Source organism: Centruroides sculpturatus, unplaced genomic scaffold (assembly GCF_000671375.1).
Source record: "Centruroides sculpturatus isolate CEXI.00-Female unplaced genomic scaffold, Cexi_2.0 scaffold255, whole genome shotgun sequence".
Lineage (NCBI taxonomy): Eukaryota > Metazoa > Arthropoda > Arachnida > Scorpiones > Buthidae > Centruroides > Centruroides sculpturatus.
The window spans coordinates 87,723-109,968 of NW_019384705.1; the positions used below are offsets into that span (position 1 = coordinate 87,723).

The window sequence follows — 22,246 nt, forward strand, 5'->3', positions numbered from 1 at the left end:
ATAAAATGAAAATGAAATATAATACAAAATTATTTACAAATATTGCCATAAAATTAAATGATATATATTTAAAATTTAATCAGGTATTCATTAAAAATTCTTCGGTATCACTTTGTTCTTCTGGCATTGCACAATACTTCTGTACATTGGTATTAAAAAGAGATTACAATAATCTTCAAATTCAATGAATCTGAAAATTTCCTGGTCAAAGTTAAAATGTAACATGAATAACATTAACTTAGTACATATTTAAAAAAAAGTTAACTCAACAATAAATGTATTTTCCGTGAGCAACTGAAAATGATACACAATAAATGATTATATATGTTATATGATATATATTGATATTATCAATTTAATAATCTTTTCTTAAATGATTATTAAAAAATTTTTCATGATTATGAACAATAATTTATCTGACTGAATCACTGTGAATGTCAGGAGTTCCGTCATTTTCGGTATGCAATGTTGGAATTGATTTTCAGGTAACAAAGATATAAAAACTTATTTACAAAAATATATTTTAAAATGATAATCTAATTTTATGAAAATTTCTGCTATACAAAATAACAATATGAAAATTATACATATAATTTGAAACTACTCCTGATTTCCTAATTTCATGACGCTCAACTGTTTGGCAATACCATTCATGTTTTCTTTGCACAGTGACGTATACAAGGTACCAAACGTACATTTTTGAGGTTGACGTCCTTTCCATTCTAACAACATTTGATAGGCACATTCTCTAAAGCCGGTGGCTTTATAGGCATGCTCTATATTTAACAGAACACTTTCTTCCAACCCTAAGGTTCTTCCTAAAGCACGCCAATTCATTGTATTCATTAATGATGAAATGTTCCACATATCTGTGTCGTTCAGTTTATTTTCATTTCTCCTATTTTCTTCGGTTCCAACAGATTCTTCTGAACTGGACATAGTTTCCGAAACGTCTGAAAAACGCCTTCGTCTCTTTTTGGCACTATTTCCACTAGATCCGCTCGGATTTGATCTTTTGCGAGAACTAACACTAGTTTCTGTCACTATCAATTATAAAAATAAAATTACAAATAACTGTATGTAACTAAATAAACAAAAACTAAAATATAATTAAATTACCAGAAGTATCAGAATCGTCTTTTTCTCTCCATTTAGTAGGACTAAAATTCCATAACCATTTTCTTGAAGTTGAAGCTCCACTGCTACTTCCTCCAGGTGATCCGCTTCCACTTCTAGTTGAAGTCATCTGAATTCTAATTGATCGACTTACTTCGTATAACGATTGAACAAATTCTTCAGGTGTTCCACCACGAGTCTGGTATAAATTTACCATAGCAAGAAAGGGATCTGCTGAATAAGCTAATTTTGTCTGTATTTCGTTTTTTGTAAAACCAATGTGACGAGCAAACTTCTTCCAATTGTTATCTTCAGTGATGTGCAAAGTTCCTAATAAAAAGTTAATTGTAATAAAAATGTTTCATATAAAATCTGTGAAAAAAATGTGTATAAAGTAATAAATTTATAAAATGTTCAGGTGAATTTTTTTTTGTTTTATAGATCACATATATATCTGAATATATTGTGCGGGGTGCTCCGACAACCATTGCTGCTGCTGTCAATTTTTCTTCACCTTCAAAGTTTGTGTAATTACTAATAGATGAAAAGTGCTAACTTATATTTGACTAATATGAATAATAGTAAGTTTATCCTATTGCTGCTATTAATTTCTGGAACAGAACTGAATCCTAGACCTTTACAAAAACTCCAATAAAGAGAAGTAGACCACCTCTAAATCATCAAAAGCTATTGACTAATAATGCAAAATCAATAGAATTGGAAATGAATCCTATTACCGAATATACAGAAGCTAGAAGAACTGAACTATTATCGCAAACAGGTGAGAAATTAAATTTAAATTCCTCGCTTGAACTATTATATACAGAATCATCAGACATCTCAACAGCAAACTTATGACTTAAAATAGTTGATCTAATAACCACCAGTAATGATAAACTGGTGTGTCAAATTAGTTTTCATAAATTTGAGAAGAAATTAACACTATTCAAAACAAAATAAAAGATTTTAAAAAGCAATTATAACTGGCTAATGAAAGAAATGAAAAAATGGAATCTGAACTAACTAAACTATGTCTTGATAAGGAACTAACTCAATATAAGCTTGACTCACTTTCTAATAATACGAATAATAATAATATGATTATTCAAATAAGTTAAAGGAATAACCCAAAAAGAATTATCAGCTTTTTTCTCAAATTCTTTAAAAATATTATGTAGCAAATCAGAAGATATAAAATATATATATTCAATACCCCATTCAAATATTAATATTAAACATATAGTATTGAAATTGGACCAATTGAGAAACAGAATCCTTGCAGTTGAAACAAAAAAAAAATTGCTAGGAGAGTGGTAAGATATAAATATGTCAGTTGACCTAGTCAAAAATTCCTGCAAGAGAAGAAAGTTACTTTTACCATATTATCATGACTTAAAAAAACAAGGAATACAATTAAATCTATCTATTAATAAATCATCAAAATACCTACAGGTATACAGAAGGTTGATCGTGTTCCATAATGCCAATTTGTATATTACCCATAGTTCCAGATGTAGGAAATAGAATAAAAGCAACTGGCTCACGTGCTGCTGTATATTCTGAGTTTTACTTTTGATAAGTAAGGTTTATCTATCACAAATATGCCACTTAAAATTTCAGACTTTTGGGCAGGTTATGTAACTACTCTTTCTGAAGCAAAATATTTGCAAACTCAAATTATTAATTAAAATGTGCAAAAATTGTGGTTTTAATGTTTTACGATATAGGATACAGTCAGTTCTTAAAAGAAATGATTTGCAAGAGCTAGGACCGTTGTCAAATGTTTCAATTCGGCCCAGAAAAAGAAACGGCACACCAGAGGTGATAGCAAAAGTGCGATGACTGATCAGTGGTTCAAATCCAAAAACTCAACAAAGTATTGCCCAGAGTATTGGAATAGCCCAGTCCATAGTTCATGCCATCATTCACAAGAATTTGAAACAGGAGAAACTTTATGTTTCAAATTCACAAGAATTTGAAACATAAAGATCGAGTTCACAGGCTGTTGTCTCATCACATCCAAGAACAAAAGACCAACTGCTACGAAAAGTATCTTTCGGTAAACAAGTGGCAGTTTGTAGTCATGCTAGATGAAACATGGATGTACATGAACAATTGTAACAAATTACGGGCAATTTACTACAGACCATCAGATGGGAGACCATAGCAAAAATGGTTCAAGAATGTCACAAAATGTTTTTCTGTCAGGCTTTATGGTCATTGCAGGTTATTGTTATTGTGGTAAACTAAACATCAGAAAAGTTGAAAAAAAACATTAAAATTAATTTGACATACTACTAGAATAACATTCTGGAATCTCTATACTGTGAAGAGATCCCTACTTTGTACAGAAATGACCAAACAAATGTATAGGTGCATCAAGACAGCTTCCAGTCATACCTCCAAATCGACCCAAGATTTTATCCATGTATTGGAACAGGAAATGGGAACCCATACCATCCCTTTTGATGACATTCCTGTGAAGTCACCCTACACGACTCCAGTGGACTACTGTGCATTTGGCCTATTGAAACGAGCTCTGGTAAGCCATCGTCCAAAAACAATGACATGCTTATGGAAAGCCTGTCATTGTTTGATGGGAGTGTTTGGACATGAATGTTCTTCAAATAAATCATCTACAGTGGAAACTCTGATGTAGGGCTATAGTTTCACAACATGGCCATCAGATTGTGCATAATCAAAACTGGTGCCACGGTATTTAAATTACTTTTATAGGCCTCTTGGCATAGGCCTCTTAATGTAATGCGATCAGCCCTCTGTATTCAGAATCAATTAGTATATGCTGAAGGTTTTTCTTATATCCTTCAGAAAAATCTAACAACATATTTTATCCAGGAAGAGAAAGAAAATATAACAACTATAATAAATTTTCAAAAAATCTTCATTTAAATATTACAAATTGAAACTATCAAGGCTTAATAAGTAAAATAACAACTAATGAATTCTTACAATTGCTAAATAATTCCAACATTCTGGGTATAACCGAAACATAGATAGTCTCTCCAACTAAAGAAATAATTAAAAAAAAATAAAGAAGAATATACTATTATATTATCAGCTGCACACAAACCAGAAGGTCTAAAATGACCTTATGGCAGACTATGTCTAATTTTAAAGAAAAAAATTGGTTCTGTAAAATTTATTCAAAAAACTAATAATTATATAATAATCTTGTTACAAATTACAAATACAGAAATTAAATACTTAGATAAAAAGTTCATCACAATTATGCTAGTATACATTCTGCTGGATCATATAGACTTAATAAATGAAATATTCAAAAACCTTGATAGATGGAAAAGTATCATCCAAGTACAGTACTTATATCAGGATATTTTAATTCCCAAATTGCTCAAATTATGGATTCAGAATACAGAGGACCAAATATCTTAATTCAGAATAAACAAGAATCAAAAGACAAAAAACATAATAAACTGGGTCTTCAATTACTAAAACAAACTCATCAAATGCAACTATTTATTTTAAATGGAAGATTGGGAAAAGATTATCCATCAGAATTCACCTGTGTTACTAATACTGGAAGTTTGGTGATTGATTTGAGGTTATGTTCTGAAATGCCGTTAGATCTGTGTGTCAATATACAAGTATTAAACTGTGACCTAGCTGATCATTTTCCTGTTAAGACTATCCTTGAAGTTGCAAATAACTAAGTACATAAAAACAAATCCTCTACCTCATCAAAAAATAATCAATGATTACCAGCAATTTCAATTACAAATTAGCGATATAATCAAAAATTTACCTAAAATCGTACTAGAGAATGGAACTGAAATATATCCCAACTGGAAGATATAATTAAAAAATTTATAAATATAAAGAAGTTAAAGAATAAAAAATCTTATTAATTTAAAAAGCCGTGATACGACTTTGACTGTTATACCTTAAAATTAAAGAAAAATAAAGCTCTAATGCAATTTAGGAGAATATCTTCAGAAGCAAATCTTATTAACTACAAAAAAATCAAAACAATATATTACAACTTATTAAAATCTAAGAAGATAAAATATTTTAAATATCTAGAAAATCAGTTAATTATAAATAAAAATAACACTCTATTCTGGTCAACAGTACAAAGTTTACATAGAAAAGATTCTAAAGATCAACCTGGTCACTCTACTTCAAAAGATTTACTACCATTAATAATTTACCTATTATTTAATTTCTACATAAATGATATGGATAAATTATTTCTGAATGATACAAAAGGAATTCAGACTTCTGGACGAATCTACCACTATATTCTACATGCTGATGACTTAGTATTACTAGCTCCAACAAGAATAGCCTTACAACGTAAAATAATTACAGTAATTAATTACTTGAATTCTTTATATCTAACGATCAATGTGCCAAAATCTAAAATAATTATATTTATAAATCACGTAAATCTGTCAAGAGAAATCATTCTTCTTAAATGGCCAAACTCTTCTCTTAGTAGATGATATAAAATATTTAGGCATAACATTTAACTGGAATTGAAATTTTCAACTGCACTTGAAAAATCTCACTACAAAAATAAATACTTTAATAAATAATTCTATTTATTTATGCTCATCATTAAAAATTATGAATTCAAAACTACAAATGAAATTATTTAACACCTTAATAGTACCATCAATTTATTACGCTAGTAACACACAAATCAAAATCAAGGTTACAGAGTTAAATTAGGTAATTGAACGATAAATCAAATGTATAGAATAAATAATTTCTTTAATCAAATCTTAATTCAAACATTATCAAATTTAGCACTCACAACAGTTCTTTAGACTGGAGTGTAAGAATATAGCACCAAAAAACACCTTAAAGAACCATAAATAACTCCAGTAACTAATCATAGAGTAGGACAAACGTTTTTGATCTTAACCACAAAGTTCAGGTCAAAGGTTTTGAATCAGAATGCTTTTCAAATATTGTTGAAATTGATGTGTTTCGAATATCATTACATTTTTTAACGTGTTTATAAATTTAAACACTCAACTGCTCAATTTAATTATAGTTTTGTGCATATTATCAATTAATTTTGTGATACTGATGCCTCACACCAAATTTACATTTATAAGTACATTTGAAAATGCAACAATATTTGACATGTATTGATTTCAGTGATATTTGAAAAGCATTAGCAAGGTTGAGACCGAAGTTTAAAACGTGAAAACATGTACGTTGGACATTTGGTGCCACTTTCCTGTAAGCTTAGAAGTTTGACAATGGTGTTTGGAATGTCGAGCATGATTCCACTGACTATCCAAACACCATTGTCAAACTTCTAGGTTTACAGAAAAGCGTCGCTGAACGTCCAACGTACACATTTTGATGTTTAAACCTTCAGCCTCAACCTCGCTATTAAATCAAAACCTTGACTTAAAGATCTGTGGATAAAATTGAAAATGTTAGTCTTAACATCCATGATTAGTTACTGGTGTTATTTATGATTCTTTAAGGCAAATTTTGCTGCTAAATACAATCTAGTTTTGTAAAGCAAATTATATAACACAAGCAGACCCCGCCACATGTTGTTGTGGCTCAAAATGTATCTATTATAAATATATAACACTTCCCCCGTAGGGGGAATTTTTCGAAAAATCCCTTTTTAGTGTACATTCTCTTGACGTACTCTATTAAAATGCAATCAAAAACGCAAAAAACCACATCTAAAATAGCATAAATAGAAGCAAAGTTCTTCACTGTAAGCCTTAATCCTGTCCATCTCCCCCCAGTGGGGGGAATTTTGACATGTATATTATATAAAAACACTTGCATATTCGAATGCAACATTGTGTCAAAATTTCAAAGCAATCAGTAGGAACAAATGAACATTACATTTTTATTTATATAGATAGATAGATGATCTGCTTTAGTTCATCCTCACAGAAAAGCAAACAGGTTGTTGTACTCGTGGAGTTAACGCCATCTGTTGGACATAAAAGCCTTAATCCTAGATGATATCTTTTAATTTATATGAATGTTTAACGGAATAATATACAGCTTATGTCCACCCTGGAGGTCCATTCTAAATATTGGTGAAAGAAGTTTTTTAAATTGGATGAGTAGTTTCGGAGATTACCTCCTACATCCAAACTTACAAACTTTACCTCTTTATAATATTAGTATAGATAATTTTGAAGTTATAATTAAAAACTTAATTTTAATATAATAGATTCTCCATAAAATAATTCTCAAAACTAGTTTCTGTCAAAACTGAATAAAAAATTGAGTAGAGCAAGTTTTTGCTTTTTAAACATAAAAATATTTTCTATCAAAGTGTAGCCAATAGAAGACACTCATTATGACATTCACTCTAGTCACTAGCTCAATCAAAAAATGGAGGATACTCTTCACTGACAAGTGAAAGACTGAAAAATGTTTAAATCTAAATTTGTTGTAAAATTTAATGAACATATTCAAGATTACTCACTTTATTGTTCCATATCAAGTGTATTAACTGTAATTTTATATTGCTATGTTGTTTAACTTAAAGCACTTATCCCTGTAGATATTTTTTTTTGTAGTTTACTCATATTTATGTTTTGTAAATTTATTACTGTTTGAATGTCTATTATTTAATTTTAACTAGTTTCTTTTTATACATTTTTTAAAACTGTAACCACTTGAATTACTAATAAATGGGTCTCATAACTCTTGTGTGAAAAGGCAAGAATGAGAACTAGTATGGTAACCGTAAGTTACAGTCAATTTTGTCCAGTCTTTTTCAGCAGAAATGAGAAACATAAATGAGAAACATAAACAGTAGGATCATTTATTACATAACACAATTTATGAACTCTTTATTGTTATTCATATTATTATTTAACTACACTGTTTCCAAAATATTTCAGTTTATAAATAAAATAAATATTGATGGCTTTTATTTCATTCTTGATGTTTATAGTTTTTCAATTCAATACTTGAACAAGTTACTGCCTAAATCAGGGTCTAATATGAGTGAACAGAGTGTGTGTTTTGAATACAGAGCCCAAAGTTGAGAAGATAGTTTCTGAAAAATTAGCACATTTTACACTGATCTTTTGTAGTAAATATAAAATAAATGTATGTTAATATGGTTTTATTGTGTAAATCTCTTGCAACCAATCAAAACTCTTTTCAAAATATGGTTCACAACTCACACTTTGGGAACCACTGGTATAGCACATACAGCTTTCCTTCCATGTCTCACATGTCCTCCTTAGATAGAACATTTTATGAGAAAAATTTGATGGTAATGCCAAAACAACAACAAATTTCTGCTTTCTCAGATTTTATCATATAACGATTTCAATAAATATTTCCACTAATATTTTTTACAAAGATATAGCATGTTGCATAACTGTTATTTTACTTTATTTCATACTAGTTGACATCTATTAAACTTATAGTATAAAGTAAATTTTTTTAAAAGTCAAAAATACCTGCTAGTTCTTTAATTGCCACAACAGACCAACGATCAGTTGAATCAGGAGGAAATGTTTCATTTTCAACACCACTCTAACATAAACATAAAAATTTATTAAAATATCAAAAAATTTATCATCATTATATTTAAACATTTTAATAAATTATTATAAACATACTTTATGTAAATTAAATTCAAAGAGTGGTTCATTTGGTCCTTCTTTGGGTTTCCTTTCAACTATAACTTTCCCAAATGTTCCTCTTTCAACATTAGGCTTCCCTTGTCTAAACCTAAAAAAAAAATATGCATAGTTAAATTAATGTTTTACTTAAATCAAATAATAAAACAAAATAATAACCTTGTTGTTGAAATCAAATTACAAAAACAGAACTTAAATAATAATTTTTTTATTAATAACAAGAATTAAATTAATTCTTATAAACTTCTTCAAAATTGTACAGGTTTCATATAATAGAGTTAAGTTACAGTCAATTTTGTCCAGTCTTTTTCAGCAGAAATGAGACAAATATTGCCATAAAATTAAATGATATATATTTAAAATTTAATCAGGTATTCATTAAAAATTCTTCGGTATCACTTTGTTCTTCTGGCATTGCACAATACTTCTGTACATTGGTATTAAAAAGAGATTACAATAATCTTCAAATTCAATGAATCTGAAAATTTCCTGGTCAAAGTTAAAATGTAACATGAATAACATTAACTTAGTACATATTTAAAAAAAAGTTAACTCAACAATAAATGTATTTTCCGTGAGCAACTGAAAATGATACACAATAAATGATTATATATGTTATATGATATATATTGATATTATCAATTTAATAATCTTTTCTTAAATGATTATTAAAAAATTTTTCATGATTATGAACAATAATTTATCTGACTGAATCACTGTGAATGTCAGGAGTTCCGTCATTTTCGGTATGCAATGTTGGAATTGATTTTCAGGTAACAAAGATATAAAAACTTATTTACAAAAATATATTTTAAAATGATAATCTAATTTTATGAAAATTTCTGCTATACAAAATAACAATATGAAAATTATACATATAATTTGAAACTACTCCTGATTTCCTAATTTCATGACGCTCAACTGTTTGGCAATACCATTCATGTTTTCTTTGCACAGTGACGTATACAAGGTACCAAACGTACATTTTTGAGGTTGACGTCCTTTCCATTCTAACAACATTTGATAGGCACATTCTCTAAAGCCGGTGGCTTTATAGGCATGCTCTATATTTAACAGAACACTTTCTTCCAACCCTAAGGTTCTTCCTAAAGCACGCCAATTCATTGTATTCATTAATGATGAAATGTTCCACATATCTGTGTCGTTCAGTTTATTTTCATTTCTCCTATTTTCTTCGGTTCCAACAGATTCTTCTGAACTGGACATAGTTTCCGAAACGTCTGAAAAACGCCTTCGTCTCTTTTTGGCACTATTTCCACTAGATCCGCTCGGATTTGATCTTTTGCGAGAACTAACACTAGTTTCTGTCACTATCAATTATAAAAATAAAATTACAAATAACTGTATGTAACTAAATAAACAAAAACTAAAATATAATTAAATTACCAGAAGTATCAGAATCGTCTTTTTCTCTCCATTTAGTAGGACTAAAATTCCATAACCATTTTCTTGAAGTTGAAGCTCCACTGCTACTTCCTCCAGGTGATCCGCTTCCACTTCTAGTTGAAGTCATCTGAATTCTAATTGATCGACTTACTTCGTATAACGATTGAACAAATTCTTCAGGTGTTCCACCNGTAATACCAGGCCGCCGCTGCATAGGTCAGCCTTGGTATGAGCGCTCCTTTATATATTATTTCGATTGCTTCACTATTAAGTCCCCAAGTTGATCTAGCAACACGAGCTAGGGCATTAAACAAGTTGATGCACTTGTTTCTTGTTGAGATTGTGTGTGGGAGCCAGGTAAGTCTGTTATCAAGGATGATACCAAGGTATTGCAATTGTTTATCCACCCTAATGGTTTCATTTCCCATTTTTATCATGGGAGTTCTCTTGTAAAGGTCCGGTGTACGACCTTTTGTAAAAATAATTGCCCTCGTTTTTTTGGCATTGAGAAAGGACCAGGTATACTATTTCTAGTATACCTGGTCCTTTCTCAATACACAGAAATTGGTTGTATGCCAGGTTCCAAAATAGTGGACCAGAGTTCGAGCCCTGTGGGCATCCACAATCCAGCACTCTTGTGATCTTAACATTGTTCTGACTGTACAAATATATACAGTAGACTCCCCTATAACACTGTTGATAATTCCGTGTTATATGAATTCCATGTTGTACGAGTCACTTAGATTTTACAAATATGCGTGCCGGGCTGTAAACGGCTCACATATTTGTAAAATCTAAGCAACTCGTACAATATGGAATTCATATAACACGGAATTATCTACAGTGTTATAGGGGGTCTACTATATTTTTTCATTTTTATAGAATTGTCTTATTTATAGTATTAACTTATTTTGTAAATTTAAGTACAACATATAAAACAACTATTTTATATTTCTACAAAATAAATATTCAGTTCAAGCTTATCTGTAACATTACCTGCAAGCAAACTGTTTTTCAAATTCTCTTCCTCGAAAATCTGGCTCAATCTTCAATAGTGATAAATCTTCTCCTGCATCCACATTTGCCTCAAACAACTCGGACTTCAATTTTACAGTAATGCATCCTAAAATAAAAAAACCAATTTTCTATTTTATTCATTTCAATTACAGACTTTTTGCATACATTATAATATATATTGCATAATATTTATAACTTTAAATAATACTTAATAAATAAAAATATTTATATTTTCCAATTATTTCATCGCTAGAAATTAAAAATCACTTGCAATGTTATTAAGTAACATTAACTTTCTTTTCAAAACAAAAGTGCAAATAAAAGGAGTTTCACTTAAACTAATTAGACTTCATCAGCTAGATCCTCAAACATAAGGACATCATGTACAAAAAAAAAAAAAAAAACCATTGTTCACATTTCAAACTCACTTTGGTTAAATTTATAATTTTTTTTCTGTGTAATTTTTGAGTTTCATTATCTTCAGAATTTTAATATTTTGACAAAATAAATATTTTTATTTTTGTGAAATTTTTATCTGGTATTCTGGAGATTAAAAAAATTCAAAGATACTTAAAAAAAGATGAATGCTGCACCACTGGGATTTTATCAGCCAGATAATGCTTTACAGACAATGCATTGTGGGGTGAAGCACTGTCCTGATGGAGAATCCAAGCATCATTCTGCACAAATTGTGTCTCTTCATCCTCACTTACTCTTTCAGTTGGTTAGAACCACACTTCTATTGACACTTCTAGTGCCAAGCGGATGAGACCCAGAACTACTCAGAGGTATTGCCCAGGTATGAAATAAAGAGAAAAGTAATATTTAGAAAAGAGGCAAAGGTAAAGTATAAAGAAAGATAGAAAAGGGGATGAAGGGGGATGGCTCATGTCTGCATTGTTTTATTTATCAAAACCAACAAAATGTAACAAAAGATTGAATACAAAGTGTAACATGAATACAAAATTTGTGCGCAAAACCCATTACCACTTGTGGGTACAGATAAACAGGAAACAAACAGTGTATACAAATGTTGAACATCAACAAGGACATTATACAATAGAGAACACAAAACTTGAAGAACTTCCAAGCGACATGAAACTCGCCCTCACCACCACTTGTGGATATGAAAAACAACTATGTACAGCTATATACAATACAGACTTTTGCCAAGCTTCTGGACAGAAAATAGACATATGTTCACCAAAATTGCAGGTACTGCTTTGCTGATATGGTTATTTGACAGAGTATATTGATCCAAATAACAAAGTTTACAAGTAGAAACAGTTATAAATAGCATTTACAACTCAGCAAATAGCCAAGTTTCTGACAGAAAATAGACTTTTGCCCCTTTAGACTTGCAGATACAGGGTAACATGTTTGGTATTGTATAGAGAATACCAATTTTGAATAACAAAGTATAAGATTAGAAACAGTTATATACATTATTTACATTACAAATACTTGTCAAGCTGCAAAACAAGAGAAAGCATGTGCCCACTACAACCTGTGGGTACAGAGAACTGGGTATGAATATTATACCAAGTTGGCAATTGCCAATTTCTAGGCATAGAAGTTTACATATGTCCACCACACTGTGTAAGACCAGAGTAACTGTTATTTACATTTTTACATTGTATACACATGCTAGGCATTTGATAGTGCCTGGTGGCCCCTAGTGACTCAGCAACTACGAAGAATCAGCTGCCTCCGTAATTTGTTAAAATTCCTGCTTGACTACTTTAAGAACAGAAAGGCAATTTTCCAATACGGTCAACATGAGGTACACAAGGACATCTCAAGAGGTTGTCCACAGGGGTCTGTTTGTGGACCCCTGGCTTTGGAATATTATGTTTGATTCTTTCCTGAGGGAAGACTTTGGACAAACTCATTGTACCACTTATGCAGACGATGCATTGCTGCTTCTTGGTGGAAGATTAAGAGATCTTGAAAATAGGGGTAATTTAATGTTGACCCATATATATGAATGGGGAATAAAACAAACTTCATTTTAACACAACCAAAACAAAGGCTATTGTATTTATTAAACCTAGAAAAGGCAACATTTACTCAAGACCTCCTTTACTGAAGATGAATGGTAAAACTATCAAGGTCGAAAAAACACTAAAATATCTTGGTGTTATACTAGATTTCAGACTTTCCTGGGAAAAATATATTGAATATGTAACAAATCAAACCGGCCTCATTATACAAGCATTCTCACAAGTGGCCAAAAAAGATTGGGGGCTTTCATCCGAAGCTCTCTCCACCATTTATGACAGTATCTTTCTCCCAGTTACCACATATGGATGTGGTACTTGGGGATGTGCAGTAAATAAAATACATACAAAGAGAAAGCTAGTATCCTCTCAAGAACATGCACTCCTTTTATTGACAAAAGCCTTCCGTACCGCAAGTAACAATAGTCTCCAAGTAATTGCATGTAAGTTACCTATTGATATAGAAATTTTGCATAAGAAGAAAATACAACAACCTAAATGGGGAGTTTCAATCCAAGCAGGATCAATAATAATAACACCTGATGAATGTGAACAACCTTATCCTTTTTGTAACACTATATCCCCATATATTCTCAATTCGAATATACTTGACCACTATTCAAATTTGGATATCACTGTATTTACAGATGGTTCTAAAATTGATGGTAAAGTAGGAAGTAGCTTTGTGGTTTTCAACAAACTATTAGAGATACACAATCAAGCTTATCGTCTCCATACAAACTGTACTGTTTTCCAATTAGAACTTTTGGCGATTCAAAAGACCATTGATTGGGTTAGTGATAATTTAATACATTATGATATTCAAATCTACACAGATTCACTCTCTGCCCTTAACATTATCTGTAGCACTAAGCTTCATCCTTTGGCAGTGGAAATAAGGAATTCAATCAGAAACTCAACATGTAATATCAGTATTTCTTGGGTTAGATCCCATTAGGGACTCACAGGAAATGAGAGGGCTGACTCTCTTGCAAAGGCTGCAGCACTAAACTCCACCATTTCTTTTTCCTATGATAAAATCAGTCATCTCACTTTGTGACGCTTACTATGGGAGGAAGCTATTAACCATTGGCAACATTGTTGGAATGATAGTAACCAAAGTATCATGTTTCAATTTGTCCCCAACTTAAAAAGCTTCTTTAAAATAAAATGGTTCACTCCTGATTACTACACAACTCAATTATTTACAAATCACGGAAAATTTGCTACGTACCTTGCCAGATTTTTAAACAGAACATCAAATCAGTGCCCAACCTGTATGATTGCAGATGGATCTCAACACTACATTTTTGATTGTATGATGACTGAAACAGAAGAACTGAACTGTGGCTACTCCTGCAGGAATTGAACATAGCTTGGCCATGCCACCTCTCAAATGTCTGGACCAACCAAGAGATATTCTCTGCCTTTAAAAGACTTGCAAAAAAGATCAATCAGATCACAAGCCAACTAATCTACTGCTAACACTGACTTTGACTTAAAGACTGTCTACTTATCGTGTTAGCTTTGTAATTACTATTTTACGTGCGCAATTTATTGTCGTGCAAGTATGTTGTTTTTCCTTGTTATAGTGTTATTAATTTTATTTAATTATAAATTTTGTGCATTTTATCCACAATTACGAGGTTCTGTATGGAACCTACATTGTATTGTATTTGCTGTTTATTAACATTATTCTGTATTTGTTTTTTCTGTACGTAGTCCTGTGAAGTTGATGTCATGCGAGTACTTAGTCTTATTTAGATGTAATATTACTTAATTTTATTTCACTTTGATTTCATGGATTTTATCCATTATCTTGCAGTTCTGCATAGAATCTACAATGTACTCTTGCTGTTTGCATATATCATATTACCTTATCCTGTATGTAATTTATGGACTTTGACTTCTATATGCAGCTCTGCATGGAATCTACAATGTACCTACTGCTGTTCACTTATATTATTCTGTATTCAAATGTAATATTATATTACTTTAGTGAATAATGAGTGAATTTCCATATAATAATGATTTATATGGAAATTCCAGCCAATAAGGCTATTTTCTCCAAAGTTCCACCACCTGGTGGCAACTGAACATGGCCTATTTGGCATATGTATGTTTCTAGAGCCACCATGTGCTGTCTGGAAGACATAGCAGTGAGGCCAGTAAATGGGCATAAGATCATGAGTGTGTGTCATTCAAGCACTCGCACATGACATCACATTATCGCTATACCCCTGCAACAGTTTCCAACAGCTGGTCAACAATTTCTTCAATTTTGCAAGGAATTTGAGATTAATATGTTGAATGAATTTAACATTAGACATCATTCCAGCAAAGCAACAGCACATATGCTTCTTTTATAATTGCCTACAGACTAACTATGAGTGAAAATGAACAATGCTCACTCAACTGCTTCTAGAAACTTCAGTCATTCATGGTGCAAGTATATTGCACTGATATGAGCACACAACTTACAGCATGACCCATCTTGTTAATACAACAACTCATATACAACAATGTCTCAAAACCATTTAAACTTTATCAATCATTTTTAGTGATAAATTATAAAATGACCTTACAATATAGAATGAAAAAAAAATTTTGTATATACAGAAAAGCATGAAAATAGAGCATGGTATCTAAAGTGTTTTTCTAATTTGTTGTATGTAATGAAACTTAATATAATTGATTATTTAAAAATCTTTTCCTATGTAAAAAAATCCAGCAACAAGTTGCTTAACTTTCCTGGCAACATTTAAAACTGTGTGTGTGATGCCATATGTTATGATATTATTAAAAACTTTTTGTTTTTAATTATTATAAAATAACAGAGAGCTTCACTTTGAGAGTAGGGATGGGTTTTATAAAAAATTGTAAATGCTAATAATAAGCAAAATCATCATTAAGTTTGACCCTACTTGAGATAATGACAAATTCTCCCCATCTTTAACCATCAAAATTTAATAGCATCAATCCCCAATATACATCACAAACATCCCTGCAAAATTTTAGAAATTTTCAACAAAAAGCACAGGAGTTATTAAGCTTCAAAGAGGGTGAATAAAATCCTGCCCCACACACACATTAACATTCATACATCAGAAAAAATCCCCCCAAATTTTTTTTTGCATTCTCGACGTTTCAAGGTCCAAGTCTAAAAATGTAAAAATCTTGTGGAAATCTTTTTTAACTGATCACCGTACTTTCCCCGTTAAATATAACAGAGTTGAGAAAGTAAAAATGAGAGAAAATTCAATTTCAATAACTCATAGAATATCTTAGAATTGAGAAATAAAGTATTTCAATACTCTTAATTTATAACAATTATAAATTACAAAAGATTATTGATAGCACAACTATTTAAATCAATGCTTACCTGGCCTTATAAGTTTTGGTTTTAAACTGCTTCCAACTTTGTGTTTATAGTTTGTAGCTTCTGGTAGTTTCTTATCACTCCTATAGCAAATCACTTCTAATCCAAAGCTTTGGTTATCTTTATTTTCTTCCATCCAAGCCTGACACATCATTGAAAATGAAATATATGGATAAAAATATGCTACACCCAATTTTGCTTCATATAAAGAGGAAGTTAATACATCCCATAATACTTTAAAGAAACTAAAATGATCAACTGGAAAGGAAATAGTCACACAACCACCATGATTATAATCAATAACAGTTTCTACATCTAACCTTTCCCAGTACAGAGGTTCATTTTCTGATGTGGCACTTCTCCAAACAGTCAATCGCGCTTTCTTCCCAAAATGGCACTTAATCTGGTGATAATGTGGAATTGGTAAACGAACTGTCACTGGATCAAATAAAGTATTAAACTGGCATCCATGTGGTCCAACCATTATAATGGGTGATGCTAAAGCTTTTGTATTATAATTTGAATGAAGTGAATATTGGTTTCGTGGTTCATTATCATATAGTACTCGAACAACAACTGTGACATTTTCACCTAAAGCTCCAGGAGGAATGTTTATCTCTACTCCTGGAACATCATCTATCTGTAACATGCCACCTAATGTAGTAATTCCCACATGAACTTCGGGAAAAGATCTTTCTGCAACTATTGTAAATAAACTGAAATGATGCGCTTTAATAATAACCCTGCCAGATTTGAAAGTAAAATTTTCTTCTGGAATCCTTTCCCATTGTGGTATGGATTCTCGTGATGTATTACTGCAAAGACATATAATTTTATCTTTGTTATTTATCTTCCCTCTCACTGGCAAATAGATAAGTGCAGGATTTTCTTTAAAAAATCTAGCTCCATGAGGTTCAACTGATACTATCTCACTAATATGATCAGTAAAGCAGCTTGTATGAGGAATAAATAAAGGATCATCTATAAATTCTAGATAAAATTCATCTCTTGTATATCCAGAAATATTATGCTCTGGAATTATTACAATAACATTTTTATGTTTTAACATCCGAGTCCTCCTCGTATCTCGTTTTATTTCCTCGTTAGAATCTAAGTCATCTTCTGATTCAAAATTAAGATCTACATCACTAAGTCTGTCTCTATCACTACAAACTGATTCAGATCTAACAGTACTACATCCAAGACTAGATTCAGATGAACAGGAGCAGGAACTGTAATCACTTGTATTGATATCACATAATTTCTCATCAAATGGAAGATTTTGCTTATGATGTAAAAATTTTGATAAATTGAAAGATTTTTTCCACGAAAAACTTTTCGATGAGCGAGTTTTCTTTTTTCTACTCAAGGAATTCTGATAACTCATGTTTTCAGATTAAGCTAAACTTAGATCTGGTTTAATTCATTTGTTTAAAAGTATATTATAGAATATATATGTCATGTCATGTCATGTTTTTATTTACTCCAGAATTCTGATATCTATCTTCATACTATTAAAATACACCAGAGTTAAGTTCCAATTTGGTAATTTTTCACATTTTCTGAAAAATAAATAAATAAATTTAGTAAAACTTATTAAAATTACATATAAAATGAAATTTTATGCATTACAATTTGAAATTAAATATGAATCAATAAACCAGATTTCAATTATTATGTCATAATACAATGCTTAAATTTTACTGATTATAATTTTTATTTCATTATAGTCTTTTTATTTACATTTAACTTAAATTTCATTCTTAACATAATTGTACAAAGATTAAACATAAGATAAAATATAAAATCAAATTTTAATTGTTATTCTACTATTTTTAATAAGAATTAAAATAAATTATAACTTTTCAAATAGAAGTTAGAAGTTTTATTTATTTTTAATAAACAGATCTTTCAATCAAAAACATGATAAATAATTGTTTATTAGTTAAAATTCTATTAACAACATAACTACATTATAAAACACTATATTAGTGAACAAATAAAAAGAATTTATAAAAACTGTATATATTTTTAATTAAACCAAAAAATTTCATACTAAGGCTGGAGACACATAAGCATATAAAGTATGTTCATTAAAAAATAAAATCAATTTGTGTGTTGTATTGTTGTTATGTTTTCTATTACAGATCATACACATTCAACATGTATACTTTTTAATGGATGTGGAATAGACATACACTATCGTATTCAGTACTTTTTTGGTCATAGAACGCAATGGAATGGCATTCCACCACCTTTTTTCGATATATTTTAAAAGTTTTAAGAAAAGTTTTGAAAATTTGATGTTTGGTCCATGTTGAATCACTGTGTTGAGCGTAGAAGATAGGCAACAAAATTATTAAGACGGTCCTGCTCCTGCTTGTGTGCCGAATCTTGTGTACGATGCATGTAATATATTTTTAGTAATGAGATGAGCATTCCACCACCTTTTTCTCCAAAAAAAAAGCACTGATCTTATTGACATACTCAAGTTAGAATGGATGTCAAGCATTGTCAACATACACTGTTGCATACAATAGAAGAGAGTGCAAGTGGCCACATAGACACAAAATTTAATGTCCATTTTGTATAAAAATGTCTAACAATAGTGAAATGTTAATATGTGAAGTTGAGAAAATATCATTATTGTAGAATACTGTACATGACAATTACAAGAACAAAAACAAAAAATACAGCATGGATTGCTGTAGGTTCAGGATAGTTATGTGCCGGATCATTAAAAATGTATATCTGTGGATACGGATACGGATCTCAACTTTTGTATCCAGCCGGTGCCGGTGCATGTGACCTTGGACCAATAGTTAACACTTTGTGTTAGTAATGCGACATGTTTTTGTTTATAGTTTAGTATGACACGGGATAGCATAGATTACATTTGTGTTTTTGGAGAGTGTTGAGTTAAATTAAAATAAAAACAATATTGACAAAAAAGTTTAGCAGTGTAGTATGGAAATATTTTATGATAGTAAATGATTTTTGCAATATGATAAAATTGATAAAGATGATAAAATTTTTGCAATATGAATGTGCCAAATATGTGATTTTAAGAAATAAAAAGTGATTTGAACTGAAGTTATTAGTATTTTGTTGCTACCTATCTTTAAAATTTCATATAAATAATGAAATTCATTAAGATAAAAGATCCATTAAAGATCCGCTAAAAAGTAATGTATACGGATACGGATCTTTTTTCCCTCGGATATCCACTGATATGGATATACGGCACATCACTAGTTCAGGATAATAATTCATCAAATGAAATTTTGGACATTCTGGCTTAATGAAAAAAGCATCTCAGAGTCTTCTCTAAGATGCACAAATAAAGAATAAAAATGACCTCTCAGATGCTTACTTTTTATGAGATAAACCTACCACTTCCTTTCTTTACATTTAGATTTTAAATATTTTCTGCTAAATAAAACAATACTTTCTTTCAAATACTGCCAAATAACATGATGTCTAAGAACTTTGACAAAAGTACTTTTCTACAGTACATCCAACATACAGGCATACATTACACACTCATGTGTTGTCTAGGCAATGTCATCATAATGGATGTATTTTATATGCTTGTATGTTCCCAGCCTAAAGGCAAACAATATGACCATCTTATAATAAATTTAATGATTAAAATTAATCAATTAAGAAATAATTTAGAAACATCTAAAAGAAAACATTTAGAATGAGAGTCAAATCTGCAACTCTAGCAATGCCAAGCAGGTATGCTCTCATTAGACATTTGTGGTACTCAACATCAAAAAGTTATAAATAAGAAACTTTGTCTATAATTGTTAATGAGTTTATTAAATATATGTTAAAACAATTTGAAAACTTGTAGTTTGCTTATCTGTCATCCTCAGGAGAATACAGAGGATGATTTCCTACTTATGACTCACTTTTTCGCTTAGTTTCTTTCACAAAGCACCTGTCGATAAATTGTTTTTGTCTGCTTGATGTGTTCCCCATCTGATAGGCTCACAGCTGCATATCATTGTTTCCATGATTTGAAGATCTTGCAAGTTTCGACTGATGCCAATGACCACTCCTGTTGAATTACTTTTCAAAGACCATCTAATGTTGTAGCCTTATGAAGAAAGATGTTACTTCAGGAAACCAAATCCAAAGAAATCCATGGAACTGATGTCAGGTGCTTTGGTGGGTATATCCTCTGCAGGAATGTGATTCAGTCCACCTTCAGCCTTTAACTTCTGGGATAAGCGGCTGCATATCTGTGTGACTAGACACTTTGTCATAGTGAAGAGTCACTTTGGCTTCTTCTACAGGATACAGCTTTGGAATCTCACATTCCAAATATGGTTTCAAAATGTTCTCCACAAAGTAATTAGCATTAACTTACACAATTTTTGGCACTCTGATAAGAGGAAGTGTTTCTGGCCTATCATTCCTCCAACAATCATAAATCCTGACTTATTAAACACTAGTTTTATAGTGTATTTCAAAGACGCATGGCTAGTTTTTCATCAATTATCTTTATTTATTAGATTATTCGAAAAGTAAGTTAGTTTTTTTTTTACCACTAGACAGATTAGTCATATTTTTCCTGCCATTTTCATTCTAAACCATATTATCATTATATATTTTGACAACTAACATTTTAAGCCTTATTTGTAAAAAAATTTTGTTTGATTTTGTACAGTTGTTTATTTTTTGTGTCCCATCAAATATGGAAGATCAAAAGTTGCATTTTCAGCATATTTTGCTCTTTTATTACCAAAAAGGTAAGAATACTGTTCAAGCGAGAAAAAAATTGTGTGACGTTTATGGAGATGATGTATTGACAGAACGACAGTGCCAAAAATGGTTTATAAAATTTCATTCTGGCAATTTCAATATTGAAGATGCACCATGTTCTGGATGGCCAGTTGAAGCCAATGAAAACAAAATAAAGGTACTGATTGAAGTAAACTGCCAAATAACAACACGTGAAATCACTAAGAGATTAAATTTGTCAAATTGAACTGTTTATGATTACTTGAAACAAATTGGTTTCGTTTCAAAGCTTGATATATGGGTTCCACATGTTCTTAAAGAGAGATGCTCTCTTTGGTGGGATTTTAAAGAAATTTTTTTTTGGAGCTTTTATCAGACAATTAAACAATTGATTTGAAAGTGTACTGCCATCGAGTAAACAAATTGACTAATATCATCAAACAGAAAAGGTGGCCAGAATTGATCAACAAAACAGGTGTAGTGTTTTACCACGATAATGTCAAATTTCACACAAGTTTGGTAACTGGTCAGAAACTGTTATAACTTAGATGGGATGTGCTATCACACCAACCATATTTGCCAGATCGAGATTATTACTTTTGCCACACTCAGATTATTACTTGTTCCGGTCTATACAAATTTTTTTTAACTGTAAGACATTTACTTGAAATAACGATGTCAAAAATCACTTGGATCAGTTTTTTGTAAGCAACGATCAAAACTTTTATGAATGTGAAATTATGTTACTACCAGAAGTGATAACAACAGGTATTTGACCAAAATGGTTGATATATAATTCAATAAAATGTTTATTTATTATAAAAATATTGTGTTTTTTTCCATGGAAGAAAAACGAACTTACTTTCCAAACAACCCAATAATTGAGTTAAAATAAAACAAATCATAAATCCTTCAGGCCACCTTCTGTGATATTTGACAAG

The 22,246-nt window shown here is 30.7% G+C and overlaps 2 protein-coding genes across 4 annotated transcripts in view; both read right to left on the reverse strand.

The window, feature by feature from the left end:
• Window positions 1-22,246, reverse strand: part of LOC111627648 — a 26,404-nt gene continuing 4,158 nt past the window's right edge. For 2 of the 3 annotated variants that reach the window (XM_023371239.1, XM_023371237.1), the window contains exons 2-7: window positions 16,557-18,115; window positions 11,154-11,280; window positions 8,730-8,841; window positions 8,568-8,643; window positions 1,120-1,446; window positions 1-1,043 (exon numbers count right to left, since the gene is read on the reverse strand). In XM_023371239.1, coding sequence (XP_023227007.1) covers window positions 601-1,043; window positions 1,120-1,446; window positions 8,568-8,643; window positions 8,730-8,841; window positions 11,154-11,280; window positions 16,557-17,940 — 2,469 coding nt within the window. In that variant the 5' untranslated portion in view covers window positions 17,941-18,115 and the 3' untranslated portion in view covers window positions 1-600. Of the gene's footprint in view, window positions 1,044-1,119; window positions 1,447-8,567; window positions 8,644-8,729; window positions 8,842-11,153; window positions 11,281-16,556; window positions 18,116-18,185; window positions 18,216-22,246 lie in introns of those variants that run through there. The other variant, XM_023371238.1, reaches the window with a different exon arrangement.
• On the reverse strand, window positions 9,080-10,339 carry LOC111627651. The gene is made up of 2 exons (XM_023371247.1): window positions 10,158-10,339; window positions 9,080-10,081 (listed from the first exon to the last, which is right to left on the reverse strand). Exons 1-2 carry the CDS (start codon window positions 10,282-10,284, stop codon window positions 9,639-9,641), a joined length of 570 nt encoding a protein of 189 aa, XP_023227015.1. The 5' UTR covers window positions 10,285-10,339; the 3' UTR covers window positions 9,080-9,638.